Source organism: Sylvia atricapilla, chromosome 6 (assembly GCF_009819655.1).
Source record: "Sylvia atricapilla isolate bSylAtr1 chromosome 6, bSylAtr1.pri, whole genome shotgun sequence".
NCBI lineage: Eukaryota > Metazoa > Chordata > Aves > Passeriformes > Sylviidae > Sylvia > Sylvia atricapilla.
In genome coordinates, this window is record NC_089145.1 from 35,286,914 (window position 1) to 35,308,879 (window position 21,966).

At 47.2% G+C, this 21,966-nt stretch overlaps 1 protein-coding gene across 1 annotated transcript in view; it reads right to left on the reverse strand.

The window, feature by feature from the left end:
* The window catches only part of MDGA2 (MAM domain containing glycosylphosphatidylinositol anchor 2), a 207,185-nt gene that overhangs the window by 77,692 nt on the left and 107,527 nt on the right, over nucleotides 1-21,966 (reverse strand). The window contains exons 6-7 of the mRNA XM_066321469.1: nucleotides 20,758-21,027; nucleotides 6,817-7,146 (exon numbers count right to left, since the gene is read on the reverse strand). Coding sequence (XP_066177566.1) covers nucleotides 6,817-7,146; nucleotides 20,758-21,027 — 600 coding nt within the window. The remainder of the gene's footprint in view (nucleotides 1-6,816; nucleotides 7,147-20,757; nucleotides 21,028-21,966) is intronic.

Consider the following 21,966-nt stretch of genomic DNA (forward strand, 5'->3'; position numbering starts at 1 on the left):
AAAGAGCAGAGGGGACAGGAGGGACAAGGCCATCCATTAAAATGAAGAATTCCAGGGGCAAGGCCATCAATCCCAAGCCTGGCTGCACCTCTGGGTCACATTTGAGGAACAGTGACCAAAATAATGAAGTTCCACCACAAATTTCTCTGTTCCCACCCCATTTATGTCTCCAGCTGCCACTAAATTTAGATCCTCTAACATCTCTAATTAGGGGGATTCTCCACTCTCTAATTAGGGGGAGAAAAAAACCCAGCTTTTGCTGAAGGATGAAGAATTCCAGGGGCAAGGCCATCAATCCCAAGCCTGGCCACACCTCTGGGTCACATTTGAGGAACAGTGACCAAAACAATGAGGTCCCACCACGAATTTCTCTGTCCTCACCCCATTTATGTCTCCAGCCCCCCCAAATTTAGATCCTCATTCTCCACACTCTAATTAGAGGGAGAAAAAGCCCCAAACCTTTAGAGGGAGAAAAAGCCCCAAACCTTTGCTCAGGAGGGTTTTTGGCAGGGTTTCCCCTTTTCAGCCCAGCTCTTTACTGTCACAACCTCACAGGTATTTAATTATCTCTGAGCTGGCAAATGTAGCTGGAATTAGCACCAGGCTGAACAAATAAATCCTCAGTTTTTGGGGAATGGTGATACAGCAGGCACTGGCAGCTTGAGCATGTGGGATTTGTCTCCATGGACAATCAAGCTCAAAAGGATTGAGGAGAAAATGAAAAATTTGATGATTTTCTTCCCAAAGAAGAAACCCCAGGAGCAGGGAACGGTGAGTCTGGGTGAGCAAGGTTAGAAACAGGGAATCGTGGAATTCTTCAAGTTGGAAAATCCAAGTGTTCTATGGCTCCCATGTCCCCAAGTGCCACATCCACAGGGATTTTAAATCCCTCCAGGGATGGGGACTCCACCCCTGCCCTGAGCTGGACAACCCTTTCCAGGCAGGAATTCTCCCTGAGAACCAACTAAACCCCGCCTGGCACTACTCAAGGCCATTTCTTTCCACTACTTGAGCAAAGATGAGCAGGCAAAAGGCGGCTCCAGAGGCTCAAATCCATGAGGAAAGGAGCAGGGATGAACTGAGGGTGTGCCAGGCAGGGTGTCACCAGCTGTGCCAGCTGCTGTCTCCCAGTAGGTGCTGCTGTGGCACAAGGAGAGCCCTGGAGGGCTCAGCGTCTTCCCAAGGCTTTGCCCAATGAAAAATTAAATCCCAGATGAAGTGTTCCCTTATTCCTGCAGTCCCAGCCGAGAGCAGATCCACTGCCCAGGCTGGAAAAGGACAAATCCAGGATTTCTCCTGACCCTAACTAGAAACAACCAATGTTCTCCTTATTCCTGCACCAAGTGGCTTTGAAATAAGTTCACACTCTCAGCAGTTTCCTGAAGTGGAGGGTGACACCTGGAGAACAAAAAACTTTGGTGACACTGGGAGGACAAAAAGCTTTGGTGACACTTGGAAAACTGACACTTGGAGAACAAAAAGCTTTGGTGACACTTGGAAAAGTGACACTTAAAGAACAAAAAGCTCTGGTGACACCTGAAGAGCAAAAAGCTTTGGTGACACTTGGAAAAGTGACACCTGGAGAACAAAAGGCTTTGGTGACACTAAAAGGACAAAAAGGTTTGGAGACATTTGGAGAACAAAAAGCTCTGGTGACGCTCTGAAGACAAAAACTTTGGTGACACTCAGAGGACAAAAAACTTTGGTGACACTTGGAAAAGTGATACCTGGAGAACAAAAGGCTTTGGTGACACTTGGAGAACAACACTTGGAGAGCAAAAAGCTCTGGTGACACCTGGAGAATAAAAAGCCTCGGTGACACTCAAGTGGCACCGATTTAAAGCCACATTGTCACCCTGTGAGCAGGCAGTGGCCCGTGGTGAGCAGGTTCTGCTGATCCCTGTCCAACCCTGGCTTTAAATAAAACATCTGAGACAACTCGGCCTCCCCGGGCTGCTGATCCAGCACGACGTGAGGTGGTAGGAGGTCACTGCTCCCCTCTCTGAATTTCTTTTGTTCTGCTCCCTAGACAGACATTCCTGTTGCTGGAGAGAGTAAAACAAGCCAGGAACTCTTCTAGCTGCTCTCCTGTGGCAGCTCCACTATAATTCCAGTGGATCCGTGATCCAACACAGTCTAGAGGAGAAAGGGGACAGGACAAGACAGCTATTTCTGAGGAAAAAAAGCCAAAATTCCTGACCCTAATGTGTTTATTCCTTGTGTATTCTCAGTGGTTTTACTTCTACTTGAGCTTCCTGAAGTCCTGATGGATCAAATTCCGGCTTAATTAACGGATCAGACAGATTAATTGAATGCCAGAGAGCCGCTGGCAGAGGCAGGGAGCTGCAGACAGAGAAATCCTTCAGAGGCGCTCTGATCCCATTAAAACCTGCCTGCCCATGGAGTATTCAAAGTCTCTGCCCATCCCTTCCCAAAATATTCCATGATTCCAGGACAATCGCAGTTGGACAAGGAGCCCCTACAAGTGATGGCCTCACAACTGCTGAGCTCTTCCCTGGGGATTTTGGGGGCTGCTGTCACTCTTTGGAGCTGTCAGGAAACCATTTCGGAGAAACCTCTGCCAGCGAAAAGGAAAAATTCTGGGATAACGTGGCCAGGCTGCTCCACATGGATTCATCCTGATAATTAGAATCAGGCACAGCAAAGGACCATTTGAGCAGCACATCAAGAAATCATCCAAACCGGAGACCATCTCCCAGAGCGAATCTCCCCAAGGAGCTGCTGGAATTTACATTATCCCAAGAATTCAAACCCAGCCTGGCTCAGGAACACTGACGGATCAACACTGCACTGGCTGGAAGGGAGGATGAAGTTATTTGTGCACCCTAATTCTGCAATATTTATGAATTTGCAGGGCTGAGTGGCCGGGATTAATCATCCTCTGCCTGTGAGCTGCAGTTTGGACCCAGCTCATGATTCATGGCCTGACGCGATGAGAGGAGAGGAGAGGAGAGGAGAGGAGAGGAGAGGAGAGGAGAGGAGAGGAGAGGAGAGGAGAGGAGAGGAGAGGAGAGGAGAGGAGAGGAGAGGAGAGGAGAGGAGAGGAGAGGAGAGGAGAGGAGAGGAGAGGAGAGGAGAGGAGAGGAGAGGAGAGGAGAGGAGAGGAGAGGAGAGGAGAGGAGAGGAGAGGAGAGGAGAGGAGAGGAGAGGAGAGGAGAGGAGAGGAGAGGAGAGGAGAGGAGACCCAGAGAGCCCAGGGGGAGATTTGCTGATCCAGGAAAATGACTGGAAAAGCAGCTGAAGCCAAGAAAACTTAGGAGGCTTTCCTTTACCCTTTCCATGGCCTTTCATCCCCATGGAAGAGGGTCCTTCAAGGCACTGGTGTGGAAGGGATATGGAATTCCTGTCAGGAATTCCTGGCTGGATTTCATAGGTCCTTCCCCATCATTCCTGTTCCTGTGTCCCCCCAGGCAAGGTCCCAATTCCAAAGGGGAAATTCCACATTTTCTGGGACACAACCCACTCCTAACTGCACATGAGGACACAACATCCACCGTCGATTTTATGGAATCACAGAATCCCTTAAATTGGAAAAGCCCTCCAAGATCACCAAGCCCAACCATCAACCAGCACCATGGTCATCACCAGCCCATGGCCCCGACTGCCACATCCACACATTCTCTGAACATTCCCAGAGAAGGAGACTCCCCTGGACAGCATTTTCCATCCTTTCTGAGTAGGAATTTTCTCTAAGATCCAATTCAAGACCACCTCTGAAGCCTGAAGTGATGGTGAGGCCTTGGACAAAGGGCTCAGTCCTGAGGGTTTGGATGATCCTCATTTTTTGGACAAAATATTCTGCTCTGGCAGGCAAATAATTCCAGGATCACTGCTTGGAACACAGCACTAAAGCCCTAAACCACCACTTTGCCAGAGGAAAGAGGAACATTTATAACCCAGAACATGCAGAGCCAGCAGCAAATTAGGGAAATTAATTCCAGTGCTTTTGCAGGAGCCGTGCTGAGGAGCATCCATGGATAAGGAGAACCACAGGGTGAGGGGGTTCTGGGGGAGAACAAAGAGACTCTGCCACACAGAGGGTGCCAGCTGCCAGAAATCCTGCTGGAATCCACCCATGGAGGGTGGATTTATCCCAGAGAAATAAGACTTCCCAAGGGGAATAGGCTGTAGGGGCGGACAGGAAGGAGCTCTCAAGGATGGAGTTAACAAGAAAAACTCTGCACATTAAGCACAGAAACAGAACTATAAAAGACAAAGATTTTTAACAAAATATGGCGTTTTTCTGTCCTTTCTACTCCCTGCCCCTTTCCAAGATAAATTCCAAGGGTAAGGGCTCACCAAACCCATCCATTTCCTGCAATAACCAAAGGCCTCTTGTTTCCTGATCACTCTGGATGGTGCTTAAGGTTTACAAATACCTTAATTAGGCACTAATTGCCTCCCAAACCCCACATCCTCATTATGCAACGGCTGCGATTCCAATAAACATTTCGGGCTGGAATCAAGGCCTCTTTTTATGTCTCATCAAAGCAAGAACAGGATGACCAGAGGACTCCTGTGGCACCACCAGATCAAGGCTGCAGGTCCTGTGACAGCAGCCTGGAGCCTTAATTAATTCATTATTTAATAGAGAGCTGATTAGCTTGGCAGGGAAGCCCTTTTCCTATTGCAGGGCCTCACATGGAGCAGCTCTCCAAGAACAACTCTGCCTGGATTACAGCAGAATTTGTGGAGAGGCAAATTTATCCCTGGAAGTGTTGGAGCAACTTGGGATAGCAGAAGGTGGTCCCTCCAACTCAAAGATCCCTTCCAACCCAAACAGCTCCATGATCCCATGATTGATTCCATGACTGATTCCATGATTGATTCCATGATTGATTCCATGATTCCATGAGATCTGAAGGCCTCCAGGCTGCCCTGTGCTCATCCAAAATCCATGTCCTGCTCTGGGATGTTCCCATCCTGAGGTGGCACAAGCTCAGCGCGTCCTCAGGCTCATCCTGAGGGCAGGAATTTGTTTGATGGTTTTCCATATGGGATATTTCTCTGGCTGTGTCCACATGGGGTGGGAATGGGCCAAAGGAAGGACACCCTTGGGAAAAGAGGATCAGCACTTCCTCAGACCTTCACGTGGCAATTCAGAGCAGAAACCAGAAAATTCAAACCAGAAAATAAAGGAAAATGCCCCAAAATAACAACTCACTTCCCTGCTCAATTTTTTCTCCAGGGAAAAGGTGGAAAGGGAATGAGCCAGAATGGGAAAACACTGATTTTTTTGAACAAAAACAGTGTCCTGAACAGAGCAAACAATCCCAAAGCTGATTCCTCCTGACTAAATCAAATATTTGAAGCAGAGAAAAAAACCCCTTGCTCAGGCTGACACCCTCCAATCCACCTCTTTTTTTTTTTTTTTTTTTTTTTTTTTGCTTACCACAGACCCACTTTATTGAGTTTTTTGCTGCTTTTTTAGCATCTTCTGCCTCCAGGTTTCCATGACATGATCCCCACATCTCCCAAAAAACCCAGGCTGGCTCTCAGTCACATTTGCCCAGGGTGGGTTTTATGGATGACAGGGCTTTTCTAGGGCAGATATTCCACGTTTGAGTCTCAATTCCCTCTCTTCACTGACCTATTTTATTGAGATATGGGGGGGAGCAGCCAGGGGATTACTTCAGGTCCATTTATATAAGATACTCAGGACATAAATCCGTGGGTTTTTTCCTGCTGAAAATGTCAAGGGAAACAAAATATTCCCGCTTAAACAAGGGCAATTCCAGAGCTGCGCGTCCCTTCCCAACCTCCTAGAGGATTCATGGATTTCCTCCTTCCTTGGGATTTGTCACAGCCCCTCCTGCCCCACTCGGTGACTCCAGGAGGAGCCGCACAAACATCAGGAAGAGGAAATTCCCCCCCATCCCAGACATCCAGAGGGATGTTAATAAATGCCTGCAAGTCCTGGCATTTGGGAAATGTGTTTGTGCCTGGGCCTTCTGTTCCTAATTAGCAGAGCAGTAATGAATCTTGATGAATCAGTAATGACCTTCAAAGCAAGGCAACTATTTCAGCTTCCACTCGGCTGGGTAATGAAGTCATTCCAAGAGCAGAATTCCTTTTAGGATGCTGAAAAAGGCTGAGCTCAAATTCCACATTTTCTTCCCCCTTTCCTGATTTTCTGGAGTGTTCCAGGACAGAAAATTCAAAGGGGTGACAGAATTCCTCATTTCTTGCAGGGATTGTGGTGAGCTGATAGGAATGGCCACTAATGGACCCTTCCAGGAAATCCCATTAGTTTTCCCAATTATTCCCAAGGAATTCCAGGGAATTCAGGAGTTGTTGGATACACGAGTGCACACACAGCACTGTTTTCTCCACCTGGGCAGGCAGGTGACAAAGTTTGCATGGAATGCTCACCCATCATTCCAAAGTTGGCTCTTCTCCTCCAAGAATCCTCCCAGTTCTTTTCCTGACAGTACAATCATGGGATCATGGGATGGTTTGGGATTTAAAAGACATTAAATCCCACCCAGTGACATCCATTTTCCATGACAGGGACACCTCCCACTGTCCCAGGCTGCCCCAAGCCTCAGTGTCCAACCTGGCCTCGGGCACTGCCATGGATCCAGGGGCAGCCACAGCAAATCTGGGAATTCCAGCCCAAATCCCACCTCAATTTTCCCTCTTTCATCTTGAACCCATTCCCTGTGTCCCTTCACCAATTTCTGATGAACATTCCCTCTCCATCTCTCCTGGAATGTGTTGGAAGGTCCCCACACGACCCCCTCTACCACCTTGGGTGCCTCCACCCCCACAAACCCCACGGGATCCCCCGCTCACCCGTGCTGCTGGAGATGTTGACGTCAATGCTGATGTCTGAGATGCCACCTCCCTTGAGGGACGCCACGCAGGTGTAGGTCCCGAAATCCGTGAACTTGAGGTCGATGATGTCCAGGTTGGTGGTGCCAGGGGACACGTCGGGGTCGGTCTGGGTGATCACCATCCTCTCGGAGCTGCGCAGGGGCCGCCCGTTCTTGAACCAGCTGAAGGCCAGCTCCTCTGAAGGGATGGCTTCCACCTGGCACGAGATCTTCACCTCCCGCCCGATCTGGATGTTGTCGTCCTTGTGGTACGGGTCTGGGGTGATCCAAAAACGTCCCTTTTTTAAGGCTAGAACACAGGAAAAAACAGTAGTTTATCAGAATTTTTTTATCATAAAGTAGAAAAAACATTTTTATCATAACATAAAAAAACCCACCAACACCTCCCACTGTCCCAAGCTGCTTCAAGCCCCAGTGTCCAACCTGGCCCTCGGCACTGCCAGGGATCCAGGGGCAGCCACAGCAAATCTGGGAATTTCAGCCCAGCCCCTGCCCACCCTCCCAGCCAGGAACACTCAAGATCCCACACAAATCTCCTTTTTTCCAATTTGAAGCCATTCCCTGTGTCCTGTCCCTCCATCCCTTGTCCCCAAGTCCCTCTCCAGCTCTCCTGCAGCCCCTTCAGGCCCTGAAAGGTTCTAGAGATTCCATACTTTGGACATACTAAAACACCTCAGTCTGCTCCACCCATGAGCAGTGAAAATGGGAATTCAGACTTGATTTTGTTTTTTCCAACTCAATTTTGTCAATTCAAAAAACCCTCAGTTTTGTAATTCCACCTCAGTTTTGCTAATTCCAACTCAATTTTGCCAATCCAAACTCAGTTCAGACTCAGTTTTGGTTATTCAGACTCAATTTTGGTAATTCAGTAGCTCCTTGAGCAACACAACTCCCTGGAACTTGCAAATTCCATGCTGCATGAGCACTCCCACCACCTGGAAAAGAGTTAACACTTTCATAACTCAGAAAATAATTCACATTTATTGATTTATTTGTTTATTAGGTTGTCTTTTCAAAGTGGGGGAAAAAAAGCCTAAATTTTAGCTACTTGCCCTCAGTCCCACAGGGTAGGAGAGGCTTCTTCCATTGAGGAAGGCAAAATTTTTAAGGAGAAAATGGAAAATTTGATATTTTTCCTAGGAAAAGCATCATTTCGGATGCTGCTCCTTAGTTTCCACCACATCTTAAAGTATCCAACTGGTTGCTTTTATTTATTCATTCATTATTTAATTTATTTACATTATTCATTTACTTGTATTTACTTAAGGAAGCTTCACAGCTTTAATCAAGATGGAAATTATTTTTGCACTCCTCTTTATGGAGCCGCTCTCCTTCCCTTGGGAAAGGCTCAGCCAATTCCCAGGAATCAGCACTACCAAGCTGGAATCACGAGGATGAACCAGTTGGAAACTGCCACAGAATTAAACTCTTTTTTTTGTGTGTGTGTGGAAATAACAGCACAAACAATGCTTACACACACAAAAAAAAACCCTCAATATTTTATGCAAATCTTTTTCAGGCAGGAGAAAACCAAAAAAGAACTCAATGGGCACGACCAGAGTGATGTTTCAGCCCAAATTAGTTGCTCCTAACCTCAATAAACTATTTTTATTTTCTGAATTTTCAGCAGTTTCTCCTGCCTAGAACTGAACAAAGTCTAGCAGAGGAGTCAGGGTAACTTTCCTTTGTAGAAAAAGCAACAATTCCAAGGTGAGAAAAGGGGGCAGAACCTCAAAGTTTGGGTCAAAGCTGTTTCTTGCAAGCAGAAGGGGGTTGGAACTGGATGGTCCTTCAGGATCTTCCTACCCAAACCATTCCATGAATCTGGATGAGGTTTTCAAAATCCCTTCAGACCTTCCTGATTTCCAGAATGTTGCCAACACTTGAGTTTGATACAAACCCACCAGGTAAAGGAAAAAGGAGCTTTCTATCATTTTTCATTTTCTACCACTTCCTCCATCCATCAATGCCATAAAAATCCAGTGCCTTGGATTTTCCTTGTCTGTAGATCCCTGGACCTCCATTTCCAGCAGGAGATTTCCAGGAGAGCATTCCTAAATGACAAGGAAATTGAGCCATGCATGGATTTTGTCTCTGTGTTATCAGTCACATTTTTAAGCATTGCTGAGAAGTTTCCATGGGGTGAAACATGGAAATAAAAGAGAAATTAAAGGTTAAAGGGTTTTTTCCACAGGCAGAGACAAGGGAGAATGGTTATAAACTAAATGGATTTAATGGGATATTGGGAAGTAATTCCTGGCTGGGAGGGTGGGGAGGGGCTGGGCTGGAATTCCCAGATTTGCTGCAGCTGCCCCTGGATCCCTGGCAGTGTCCAAGGCCAGGCTGGACATTGGGGTTGGAGCAGCCTGGGACAGTGGGAGGTGATCCTGCCATGGTAGGGGTAGGAATGGGATGGGATTTAATCCCAAACCACTGTGGGATTCCCTGACTCTCCGTTAGGGGCTGAGTTGCTTTAATCAAACGATAGAAACTTGAGGAAGTTCCCTCTTGCATCAATTTTGGTAATGGAGGTGCTCTGGGGCTGGAGCTTCTCTGGATCCAAGCTGGGAGAGCTGGGAATGTTCCCCTGGAGAGGAGAAGGCTCCAGGGAGAGCTCAGAGCCCCTGCCATGGCCTGAAGGGGCTCCAGGAGAGCTGGAGAGGGACTGGGGACAAGGGATGGAGGGACAGGACACAGGGAATGGGTTTAGGCTGAAAAAGAGGAGATTTGGGTGGGATATTGGGAATTGGGAATTCCTGACTGGGTTGGAATTCTCAGATTTGTTTTGTCTGCCCCTGGATCCCTGGCAGTTCCTGAGGCCAGGCTGGACATTGGGCTTGGAGCAGCCTGGGACAGTGGGAGGTGTCCCTGCCCATGGAAAATGGATGGAATAATCTCTAAAGTCAGTTCCCACTCAAACCACTCCAGGATTCTCTGATTAACCAGCTGCTGCAGACCCTTCCCAGCAGGTTTTTTGGGAACGTCACCAGCTCACGGAGCTCCAAAGGAGCAGCAAATGCACAAATAAATCTGTAACTGTTCTCTGAGACTCAGCAAAGTGCCAGCCCTGCTCCAAAGAGGCCCCAAAGAACAGGGATGTGATCAAACAGCCCGAGATGAAACAACTTTTTGTCCTCAAACTCCTCACAAACAGTCCCTGCCCTCGCTCATTAATTATACTTTCAAAGTAATAAAATGCAGTTCAGGATCTCAAGCATTCATCTTTTTGCATTCAGCAGGTTCAGTTGTCTTTTTTTTTTCTCACCCCCTCCCTGATCGACCCCAAATTTTCCTTTAATCCCTCAGAACGTTCCTGCCTACCTAGTTTCCAATGGCACCACTAAATACATCAAGTTCTGTACCATTTTCTGCACTGTTTTTAGGCTTTGACATGAGAATTATGGACCCCTGGCTCCTTCCTGAGTTGATGCAGGACACAGGGAACGCTCAGATTTGTGGCTGCTGATGGTTCTGCCTGTGTTTAACCTGTGACAACAAGGCAGCAAAACTCCCAATTCCTGGTTTTAACCTTCACTGAGCAGCCAGAGGCCCCCCAGGGCACCTCCTGTGCCCTCCCCAGAGGAAGTTTGGGGTCATTTTGGTTGTTCCCTTTCACTTTTTGTCAGTGATTTTGTTTTAACCAGTGCAAAGGATGAGAACTTCACCCAAGCAGATTTTGGAGGTTTGGAGAGCTCAGAATCCAGCCTGGACCTTGTTCCTGAGCACCCAGAACATGAAATTTCCCATTTTCCAATAATTCCGTGCCCAGCCCCACCTCACTTCCAGGATCCTCCAAAATCTCTGAGAATTCTGTGATCTCCTGGATCTCGCTTGTGAGCTGGGTCAGAGAAGTCAGGAAAACCTTTACTGGTGTCCAGGTGCTCCTGATCAATTCCTGTTTCCTCCTCACGTGTGGGAAAATGAGTTTATAAACCTGGGAAACATTTTCCACTTAATTTTCAGGGATAATGGACTACAGAGACACAGCGAGGAAATGGCCATAGATCCCAGAATTCCAGGATGGTTTGGGTTGGAAAGAACTTTAAGGATCCTCCAGTCTCAACCCATGAACAAGGACATCTTCCACTACCCCAGGTTGCTCCAAGGTCCATCCAAACTGGCCAAACCATCCTGGAATGACATGAAAATGGATGAAACAAAAAAATCTGCTCCAGCACCCCATGTGGGAAGAGCCGTGCAGTCCATACTTATTTTTTATCTGGAATTCCAGCTTAAATGGATCCATTTACTGCTCCAAGCCCCTCATTTCCACTGAATAAAAACCCACAGGAATCCTTCCCTGCTGTCTTGGCAGTAACTTGTCCATTGCTATCAAATCAAGAGAAGGAAAATCCAAGGTTTTATCCCAAACTCTGACAAGACACCAAATTTTTGCTTATTTTGGCTGTGGGCAGCAAGCTTGGGTCTGCCTTCAACACTCTCCAGGATTCCTTTAAACTCCATTATCCAAACAATTTAACTACTGTCCAAAAGACCTTTTTCACTGGTGATTATCCTAGTGTGGTTATTAAACCTCATTCTTTACATGAAAATACATTTTGACATTGTTCCGTGGATAAAGAACGGGAAAAACTCGGATTTGTTGTTGCCAAAAATTCACATTTGCTGTCACGGACCAGGAAAATATTGGAGTGGAAATTACAGATTTCTGGCTTAATTGTGAAACTTAATTATGAATAGAAGTGCAAAACCACACCCCAAATTATAGAGTTTTTGGATATGAGCTCTGCATAATCAAAGTGTGGCACAGAATTCCAGAATGATTTGGGTTGGAAGAGTCCATAAATCCCATCCCATTCCACCTATTCCATGGGCAGGGACACCTCCCACTGTCCCAGGCTGCTCCAAGCCCAAAGTCCAACCTGGCCTTGGGTACTGCCAGAGATCCAGGGGCAGCCACAGCTGCTCTGGGAATTCCAGACCAGCCAGGAATTCCCAATTCCCAATATCCCAATCAAATCTCCCCTTTTCCAGCTAAAAGCCATTCCCTGTGTCCTGTCCCTCCATCCCTTGTCCCCAGTCCCTCTCCAGCTCTCCTGGAGCCCCTTTAGGCCCTGGCAGGGGCTCTGAGCTCTACCTGGAGCCTTCTCCTCTCCAGGGGAACATTCCCAGCTCTTGGAGCAGCTCCAGCCCTCAGAGAAGCTCTGTGTCCTCCTCCAAAACATCCCCACCTTCCTTGTTCTAAGAAGCCCAGACCTGGATGCAATTCCAGTCATAAGGACCAGTCTGGGTTGGAAGGAAATCTAAAATCAAAAACCAATAAAAAATAGAGCAATGAAATAAAAAGTCCAAGTTTTGAGGGATGACACTCCAACTTGGACCATTCTCAAGATCCAAATTCCTTAAACTGGGCATTTAGAATCACAGAATTGTCCAAGTTGGAAAATTCCTCTAAGATCAGCAAGTCCAACCACCAACCTCTGCGATCACCACTAAACCTTGCCCTCATCCACACATTTTGGGCACAATTCCAGGGATTGTGATTCCATTCCACCCCTGAGCAGCCTCTTCCAACAATTCCCAATCCATGAGGAGAAGACTCTGAGATAACTGAAAAAATTCCACTTCCCAACCATTCCCAAGACAGGCTTGAAGCAAATTCCTGCTAAAAAAAAGCCACATGTTCCCACCATTTCGGCACAAGCTCGTTCTGCTCCTGTCAACACGGTATGAGATGGAAGTTTCTGAAATCCCAAACTTCCAGCAGCTCCCCAAACAATTAAGATGTCAAACGTCTTCTCCTCAAGCATCTCCAAACTTTTAAATATCAAGCAATTATTTGGCACTTCCAAGGCCAGATGCGTTCCCACTTCCAATTTAAATGCAAATCCCACGGAGAGACCTCAGGTTTTTTTGTCTCTGCTTTTAGAAACCGCTGCTAATTTTGAAAAGAAAAGGAATTTTTTTTTTTTTTTTAATTTTAGTCCTGTTTTTGTTTTTTGTGTGTGTGTGTGTGTGTGTGTGTGTGTGTGCTCAGCTTAATTAGCTCCCGGCTCCTTCAGAGCTGCTCTTTTGAAGGAGGGGGAGGTTTGGATTCCTTTGAATGATGAAAAATTTCAGTTTACAACTTGCTTCAAATCTGATCCATTCAGGAGATGAAGGCGAGATCAAAGGGGGAGAAACTCAGCGTGGTTCCTCTTTTAATGGCTTTTAGGAGGAAAGGCTCCATGGAAATTGGGGGTTGGGAATTGATGATCCCTGAGATCTCCTCCAGCACAAACCATTCCATAATTCTGAGAAACATCCAGGTGAGATTGAGCTCAGGAGGTTCCTTCTCCGATATCCAGCTCATATTGATTTTTCCAAGGCCTGGAGACCTCCAGGGGCAGAAATTCCACCACCTCCCACCCTCAGCTCCTGGGAAAAAAACAGGAGTTGCCCCTGGAGACAGAAATTACTATACCCTCCCATTTTTTCCTGATGGAAAGATGCTTCTTCCCTGATTTTAATGGGATACAGATGAAAGATCATGGATAAGATCCCAGCACATTCCAAAAACTGCAGGAGTTTGACCAAGAAGAAACAGGGACAACTTAGTAGCTGGAATTATGTCACTTTTAAAACCCCACGCAAAAGAAAACAAGGGGGGAAAAGCTAAAATATTTCCTAAGCTCCAAAATCCCAGCTTGCCAAGACATGGATGTGTGCCTGGAGCAATGGATTGGGGCTGTCCCATCCCCGAGGTGAGAAATTCTTGGGAATTTCCCAAGAAAATGGGAATTCAGGAGTCACAAGCCAGACAAAGATTGGGATATAAATGAAACCCTTCAGAGAAGCTGCCACAACCCCCAGTGGGCTCTGCATTTGCCAAACAAATCTGAAATCCTTGGAATGTTGCAGCTGGATATTTTCCAGGATGTTTACAAATTTTAAATATTTTGCCAAAGCCGTCCCCCACCACCAAAAAATTAAATAAAAAAAAAAAAAAAAAAAAAAAAGCCTTGCTGAGTTTTTTCTGCCCCAAAGTGATCCATTGGAATTCTTCTCTCTTTTCTTCCTACGTGAAACTCAGCCATTCTCTCAATCCCAAAGAAACCACCCCCTCCCAGGGCTTCCACACTGTATTATCCCTATTCCTGCTTTTGGGGTGGCCAAGAGGCTTTCTTGGAGTTCAGGATTTCCTTAGATTGGATTTCCTTCCTCGATTTCTTCCATGGGAATAATTTCCCCTCAACATGGGATGCATTTCCTTTCAACACTTTTTCTCCCACTCCTAAATACCTCAAAACTACATCATGATCCTATAAAAATTCCCAAAGTTATCTATCAGACTGGGCAGAGACCTAAAAAGCCCTGTACCAGCTGCTTGATGCAGCAGGAAAAGTGTCTTAAAACACATTTCAAGGGCAGAAAAATGCCTTGGGAACATCTGAAGAAACCACTGTGAACTCATCTTTCTCCTCTTGGTCTCCACCCCTTCCAACAGGAGAAAAAACTTGGAAAAATTCAACTTTTTCTCTGCCAAAAAGAAAATGTTGATAAAAGTACGCAGAACTTGTCATGTGTTATCAGCCAGGATCTAAAACAATATTAAAGCAGAGCACAAACCTTGCCAAAACAATTATCAGCTTTAGTAATTAATAACTTCTGCCTATCAAGAGTATAAATAACCTTTATCCTTGTCTCCAGGGGAATCCCAGGATCACTGAGGTTGGAAAAGAGCTCCAAGGTCACCGAGTTCCAGCTGTGCCTGATGCCCACCCTGTCCCCAGCCCAGAGCTCTAAGTGCCACCTCCAGGAATTCCTTGGACACCTCCAGGGATGGGCACTCCAAACCTCCCTGGACACTTCCAAGGCCTCAGCACCCTTTCCATGGGGAAATTCCTGCTGCTGTCCACCCTGAGCCTCCCCTGGCCCAGCCTGAGGCCATTCCCTCACCTCCTGTCCCTGTTCCCTGGGAGCAGAGCCCAATCCCCCCCGGCTGTCCCCTCCTGTCAGGGACTTGTGCAGAGCCACAAGGTCCCCCCTGAGTCTCCTTTTCTCCAGGCTCAGCCCCTTTCCCAGCTCCCCCAGGAATTCTCCAGACCCTTCCCCAGCTCCTGCCCTGGACATGCTCCAGCCCCTCCAGGTCCTTCCTGAGCTAAGGGGTCCAGAATTGGGCACAACCCTCAAGCTGCTCCAGCAGTTCCAGCACAGGGGACAAACAGGACAAACAGGACAGTCCCATCTCTGCTCCTGCTGCCACACAATTCCCAATCCAATCTAGATGGTTCTGGCCCCAGCTGGCCACACCTGTCCCCACTGTCCCCATCACCCCCAGGGCAAAATGGGGAAAAAAAATAGTTTTCCACCTGAACATAAGGAGAGGGATCAGATGAATCCCATCTCCTGAAATCCTTTATGATAAATCCTTCCAGACACACGTGGTGCCCAACAGGCTCCTCATGATGTCCTCCAGAGCAGCAAACTTCCCTTAAAATCAAATTTCTGCTCACAAAAAATTCTGGGAAGTCCTAATGAAAGGGCAGAAGGATCAATAAACCATCTCTGTTTTGATAGGAGAGTCTTTTATGAACTCATATATGACCCTCCGGCATGGGAAGAGCTCACAGGCCTGAGCCTGTGGCAGATAATAAAAATAAATGGATTTATTCAACTCCAAAGCTCCCTTTTTCCACACATTCATTCCCAGAGCTGTAAACTTTTAGGGAGCACACTGGGAATTTATGGCTGTAGGAACACTCTGGGTGAGGAGGTCAGGTTTGCTTGGTTAAAACCTTTGGAAACCCCATCACAGAGGGCGTTTCTCCATGGAGGAGATGCCTTTGGATATTGGCCAAAGCCTTTGGGATTCTCCAGCCAGGAAATAAGATGGAAAAAATTAGAATTATTAAGGCTGGAAAAGCCCTCAGAGATCATCGAGCCAAGGTGTTATCCCAGCACTGCCAAGGCCACCATGGACCCACATCCCAAACTTTATTCCATTCTCCCATTTCTGGGAGCTTTTCTTAGGATACAGAGAGGAAAAAATGGATGGAAAAACACCCTCCTGCTCCAATTTAATGGAAAATCCAGCATTTTAGGATTATAGAATTCCCAGACAACCCCAGATGGTTCCATGCAGTGATCACACCTGCCAGACCCACATCCCAAAATTTATCCTTGCTGGAAGCTTTTCCCAGAATACAGGGAGGAAAAGTAAGGATGGAAACAAACACCTCCTCCTGCAATTTCATGGAAAATCCAACCTTTTAGGATTTTGGAATTCCCAACCAACCCCAGATGATTCCAAACATGCCAGACCCCATCTCTAAATTTATTCCATTCTCTCACTTGCTGGGAGCTCTTCCCAGAATACAAAGGAAGAATAAAGGATGGGGAAAAACAAGCTGCTTCTGCCAATTCCATGAAAGCCCCAACATTTTAGGATTTCAGCATTCCCAACCAGTCCCAGATGATTCCAGGCAGTGACCACACATACCAGACCCACGTCCTGAAATTTATTCCATTCTGCTTCCTGGGAGCCCTTCCCAGGATACAGAGGGGAAAGAACAAATGGGAAAAAAGGCTCCTTGTGCCATTTGGATAGAAAATCTAACATTTTGCGATATCAGAATTCCCAATCAATCCCAGAAGATTCCAGGCAGTGATCATGAATACAGATGTGTTGTCCCTCACCCTCCTGCCAGGAGTGACCTGCTGGGTGACAATTATCACCGCTGCCTACCAAATGCCAATTCCAGCTCTGGGATAAAATTCCAGAGCCTTTCCCATGCTCTGGTGCTCACCAGTGCATGGAGGCCCTGCTCACATTTCAACTGATGGAAGCTGGGGACTTTCCAGAGGTGGTGATGTCCAAACCAGCCTTAATTTTATCCTTTGCCCCTCTAAACCCCAAGGGAAATTCCTAAAAGCAGCTTTGGGATAAAGAACAGAAAAGCAGAAGGAAAGCAAGTGAAGAGAACAAAATCCTAGGATTTTCATTTAATTAAAAAAGAAACAAAAAGTTCATTAATTTCCCAATCTGAGCTTCCTCCTTCTCTTTTTATCCCTTAATTATTTTTTTTTAGCAGCCACTCCTCCAGTTCCCACACTTTTAAAGGGATAATCCAGAGGTACTTCCAGCAATCTTGGCCTTAAAAGGGATTTCCCTGGAGTGCTTTTTGTTCAGGAAGAGCTTTTGTGCTGCTGCTGAGCACGGTCATTATTTTCTATTTCAGCTGACAGGGAATCCCACCCCTCAGAAAAATTAACTTCGAGGATGAGGTTTCCACATCCCAGAAGGTGAAAGTCACACAGGCAGAGCCAAACGGAATTAAAAATGTGCTGCTGTTACAGTGGGAAAGAAAGAGGAATCCGATAAAAGGTGGGAATGGGAGAAGCTGCTCAGGAGGGAATAAATGGAACCCAGGGCAGGGCTGGAATCCCTATTCCTGCAGGGATTTAAAGCACCTGTGGAGGTGGCACTTGGGGACATGGGGCAGTGGTGGCCTTGGCAATGCTGGGGGATGGTTGGGCTCGATCACAGAGGACCTTTCCAACCTCAGGAATTCTGTGGCTCTACGATTTTCACACAGCCGGATACTCTTCCCAATTCTGCCAATGCTCTTGATTTTAAGTCCTGGAAAAGGTTTCTGTGGCTCTCCTTGTGTCCCCATCTGATGTGGTCTTAAAGGACATTATCCAGCATTTTCCTCTCTTGGAAGAGCCACTCTGGAATCACAGAATCTTGGAATGGTTGAGGTGGAAGGGACCTTAAAAGTCTTTCAGTGCCACCCCTGCCATGGCAGGGACACCTCCCACTGTCCCAGGCTGCTCCAAGCCTCAATGTCCAACCTGGCCTTGGGCACTGCCAGGGATCCAGGGGCAGCCACAGCAAATCTGGGAATTCCGGCCCAGCCACTCCCCACCCTCCCAGCCAGGAATTCCTTCTTGATATCCCATCTAAATCTATCCTCTTCCATCTTAAAGCCATTCCCCCTTGTCCTGGTCACTCCCAGACAGGGATTCCTTCCCAATATCCCACCTAAATCTCCCCTTTTCCATCTAAAGCCATTCCCTGTGTCCTGTCCCTCCATCCCTTGTCCCCAGTCCTTCTCCAGCTCTCCTGGAGCCCCTTTAGGCCCTGGCAGGGGCTCTGAGCTCTCCCTGGAGCCTTCTCTTCTCCAGGTGAACATTCCCAACTCTCCCAGCCTGGTTGCAGAGGTTTCAGCCCTGGAGCAGCTCTGTGTCCTCCTCCAACACATCCACACCTTCCCTGTCCCAAGTCCCTCTCCACCTTTAAGTCAGGTGTGGTCACTAGCAGCCACAAAAGTAGGAAAACATCCCCAAAAAATTCATGGAGATGCTTCAATCATTGAATGAAGCACAGACAACAAAGGGACACTTGGATAAAGACACCAAAATTTAGGGAAATTTCATGGGAAAACATTTCCTTGGAACCCTGATGGTGCTTTGAGGGAACAAAACATTTATTTCTGGGTCAGTTTGGGGGATTATTGTTGAATCCTGGGATTCAGGGTGCACTTGACACAAGATGGGAACTCCATTTACCAAACACTTCTCCTGCCTGGCTTGGAAGTTTCTATTTCCAGCAAATTCTCTTCTCTCCTCAGCTGCTGTGTGAAAATCCTGACCCACAACAGCAAAATGAGCCAATGTGAGAGAGAAATGAGTCAAAATGCTGAGAAATAAACACACAAAGTCAACCCAAACTCTGCTTTTCTCTCATATTTCACTCCTCAACTCAGCACCACTTCCAGCAAAAATAAATCCCAGACTAGAATGGAGGGTTTTTTTCTACTAAAGGAGAAGTTTTCCCATATAACAGAGATAATAAGGGGGAAATAATAAAACTGGCGCTAGCAAGGAGCTGAGCTTCATTTATTTGATGGGTTCTTCTCGTTGTGGTCGCTTTCAGCAGTAACAGGGCCACAGAGCAGAGAGGGAAAAGGAAAAAAAAGAAGTGTTTTAATGAGATTTTGTTCAACAACCTGCAGCTCCCAGGCATCATCTTCTATAAATAAAAACGTGAGGGGATATTATTATTTTTTTATTATAATGCCGTGAGTCATGGAATTTGTGTCTGCAGGGATTTAGGGATGTGGCTTTTCTTTGGGGCTGGCTGGTGCTGTCTGCTGGGTCAATTAAAACGTTGAGATTTCTTTCCACACCAAGTTCTTCCTCTCCTTTTCCTTATCCCAAGCTGTTTTTTGCTCCCAGTTCCCCTTTTCAACCTCATGCCCATGAAAATCCCAGCAAATTCATGTTCCCGAGACAAGGAATGACAACAAAACCTCAGAGCCAAATGTCAGAAATTCAAATTCAAACACAATATTCCAAATACATCCGTGCCCATCTCCTGATCCAATCCAGGCTGATCCAATGCTCCCTCCCTGACCCCCAGGACAGAAATAGCTCCTAATTCCTCACCCTGCTGGAAAGCAGGAAATGTTTGGGAATAAGAATGAGGGGGTTGTGGCTCCCATGAAATATTCCCACATTGGCTCTTTATCCATCAGGTTTTTTTCCCAAGCCTGATTAATCCCGAGTCATTCTTTTAAGTTCCTACAGCTTGGAGTTTATATTTCACCCCCATTCCCAAATTAAATTGTGGAATATGAGGTTCAGATGAAGTGTTTGGTTCAGGGAGGAGAATCCTCTCTGATGATGACAATCAGCCAATCCAGATCTGTATTCAAACCAACTGCCTGTGTCCCAGGGATTTTCCAGAAGAGAATAAATGAGCAGGGAAAGATTCCCTCCAGCTGGGAGCAGTTGTTGTGCAAGACCATTTTCAGACACTTTTCCTGATATTATCTTGGAATTAAAGTGCAGGGATCAACCTAAAGCTCCCCACCAGGGAGGACATTCCCAGCCTTAATTCCAGTGACAGCTTCAGGTAAGGAGGAAGGAAGAGGTGAAGCAGGCAATGGGAACTCCAGGAGCTTGGGATGCATCCAACGCCTGTGGTGATCATTTCATGGAGGAATATCCTGAGCTGGGAGGGTCTCACAGGGATCATCCCAACCCCTGTCCCTGCACAGACCCCCCAACAATCCCACCCTGGGCATCCCTGGCAGGGCTGTCCAAAGGCCCCTGGAGCTCTGGCAGCCTCGAGGCCGTGCCCATTCCCTGGGGAGCTTTTCCAGTGCTTATTCCACCCTCTGGGAGAAGAACCTTTCCCTGAAATCCAGCCTGACCCTCCCTGGAACAGCTCCAGCTGTTCCCTGGCTCCTGTCCCTTGTCACAGGGACCATAAATCAGGGCTGCTCCTCAGGAGGATGTTGGAGACCACAGTGAGGTCTCCCCTCAGTCCCTTCCAGGCTGAACAAACCAAATTCTCTCCATTTAGCACGGAAAAGCTGCTGCATCTCCCCAGCACAAAAAGGCAGCAAACCACCCTTGTTCCACCTCAGGGCTTTAATCCCAGCACAGGAACTCTGGAAGTCTTGGAAACCAAGACTTCATCCCATAACTGATCAGAAATGACCAGAAATCCTGGAATAAGAGAATCATCAAGGTTGAAAAAGACCTTCAGGATCTAGTCCAAGCAGGACCATTTGGAAACAGAGGACACCTCCTTTGCTGAACGTTGAATATTGAACATTGAATGTTGAATATTAAACATTGAACACTGAACATTGAACGTTGAACATTGAACATTAAATGTTGAACATGGAATGTTGAATGTTGAACAATGAATGTTGAACATTGAACATTGAACCTTGAACACTGAATGTTCAACAATGAATGCTGAATGTTGAACGCTGAACACTGAAGACTGAACATCAAACATTGAACAATTATCGTTGAAGGCTGAATTTAGAACATTAAACGTTGAACATCAAACATTAAACCTTGAATGTTGCTGTCCCGCTAGATTAAGACTTGAATAAACTTCCAGGCGAGAAGCCCATGTTTTTCCGACTGAACTCACCTCTTACGATGATGTTGGTGGACTTTTTCGCGGGATTGCCGACGTTGTTGTTGGCGATGCAGCTGTAGGTGCCGGAATCCTCGGAGGTGATGGCGGGGATGGTCAGAGTGCCCCCGTTCAGGACAGTCTTGTCAGGCAGGACCCCTGCAGACCTCACCCACGTCAGGCTGGGTGCCGGCTCCCCCCCGGTGGTCACACACACCAAGGTGATGGCTTCTCCAGGGTTCACCACAATGGGGTCATCCACAAGGAGCTTGATGGAAGGGGATGCTGCAAATCAACAGGAATTGGAGAATCAGGGAGTGGTTGGGATGGAAGAGATCCTAAAGATCATCCCATTCCACCCCTGCCATGGACAGGGACACCTTCCACTGTCCCAGATCATTCCAAACCCCATCCAGCCTGGCCTTGGACACTTTCAGGGATCCAGGGGCAGCCACAGCTGCTCTGGGAATTCCAGACCAGTCCTTCCCCACCCTCCCAGCCAGGAATTCCTTATTCCCAATATCCCATCTATCTCCGCCCTATGGCAGCGGGAAGTCATTCTCTGTGTCCCAGCACTCACTGGTTTCTTGTTCTAGCTCTGACTGGTTGTTCCTCTAAGGAAAGGAGAAGGAGATAAAGAAAAGCAGGGAGAGCCATAGCCATGGAATCACAAAAATCACAGAATGGTTTGGGTTGAGAGGGACTTTAAATCCCACCCAGTGCCACCCCTGCCATGGCAGGGACACCTCCCACTGTCCCAGGCTGCTCCAACCCCAATGTCCAACATGGCATTGGACACTGCCAGGGATCCAGGGGCAGCCACAGCTGCTCTGGGCATGCAGAGGCAGGTCGGGATTGATGAGAGATGGATGGATGGTGGATTCATGGAAGGATGGATAGAAGGATGGACAGCCCTGCAGCCACATTTGGGATGGAACATGCCACGTGTGGGACGTGTACCACACACTGGATCGGAAACCTTGGAAAAAGGAATTAGTAAATAATATCCTTGGCATGGGAAGCCTGTTCTCCTCAGGTCAGATCCCGCCCCTAATCCATCCCTCTTCATCCGCCTTCTCCCCAGTGAACTCCTGGGAACTTGGCTGCCAGCTAGGATGAATCCCAGGAGTTTGAATCCAGAGTGGACATCTCCCTTGGGACATCATCTCTCCACACACATGGAGACACTGAACAATCCCAGACAGAGGCATTTTCCCCTCTCTG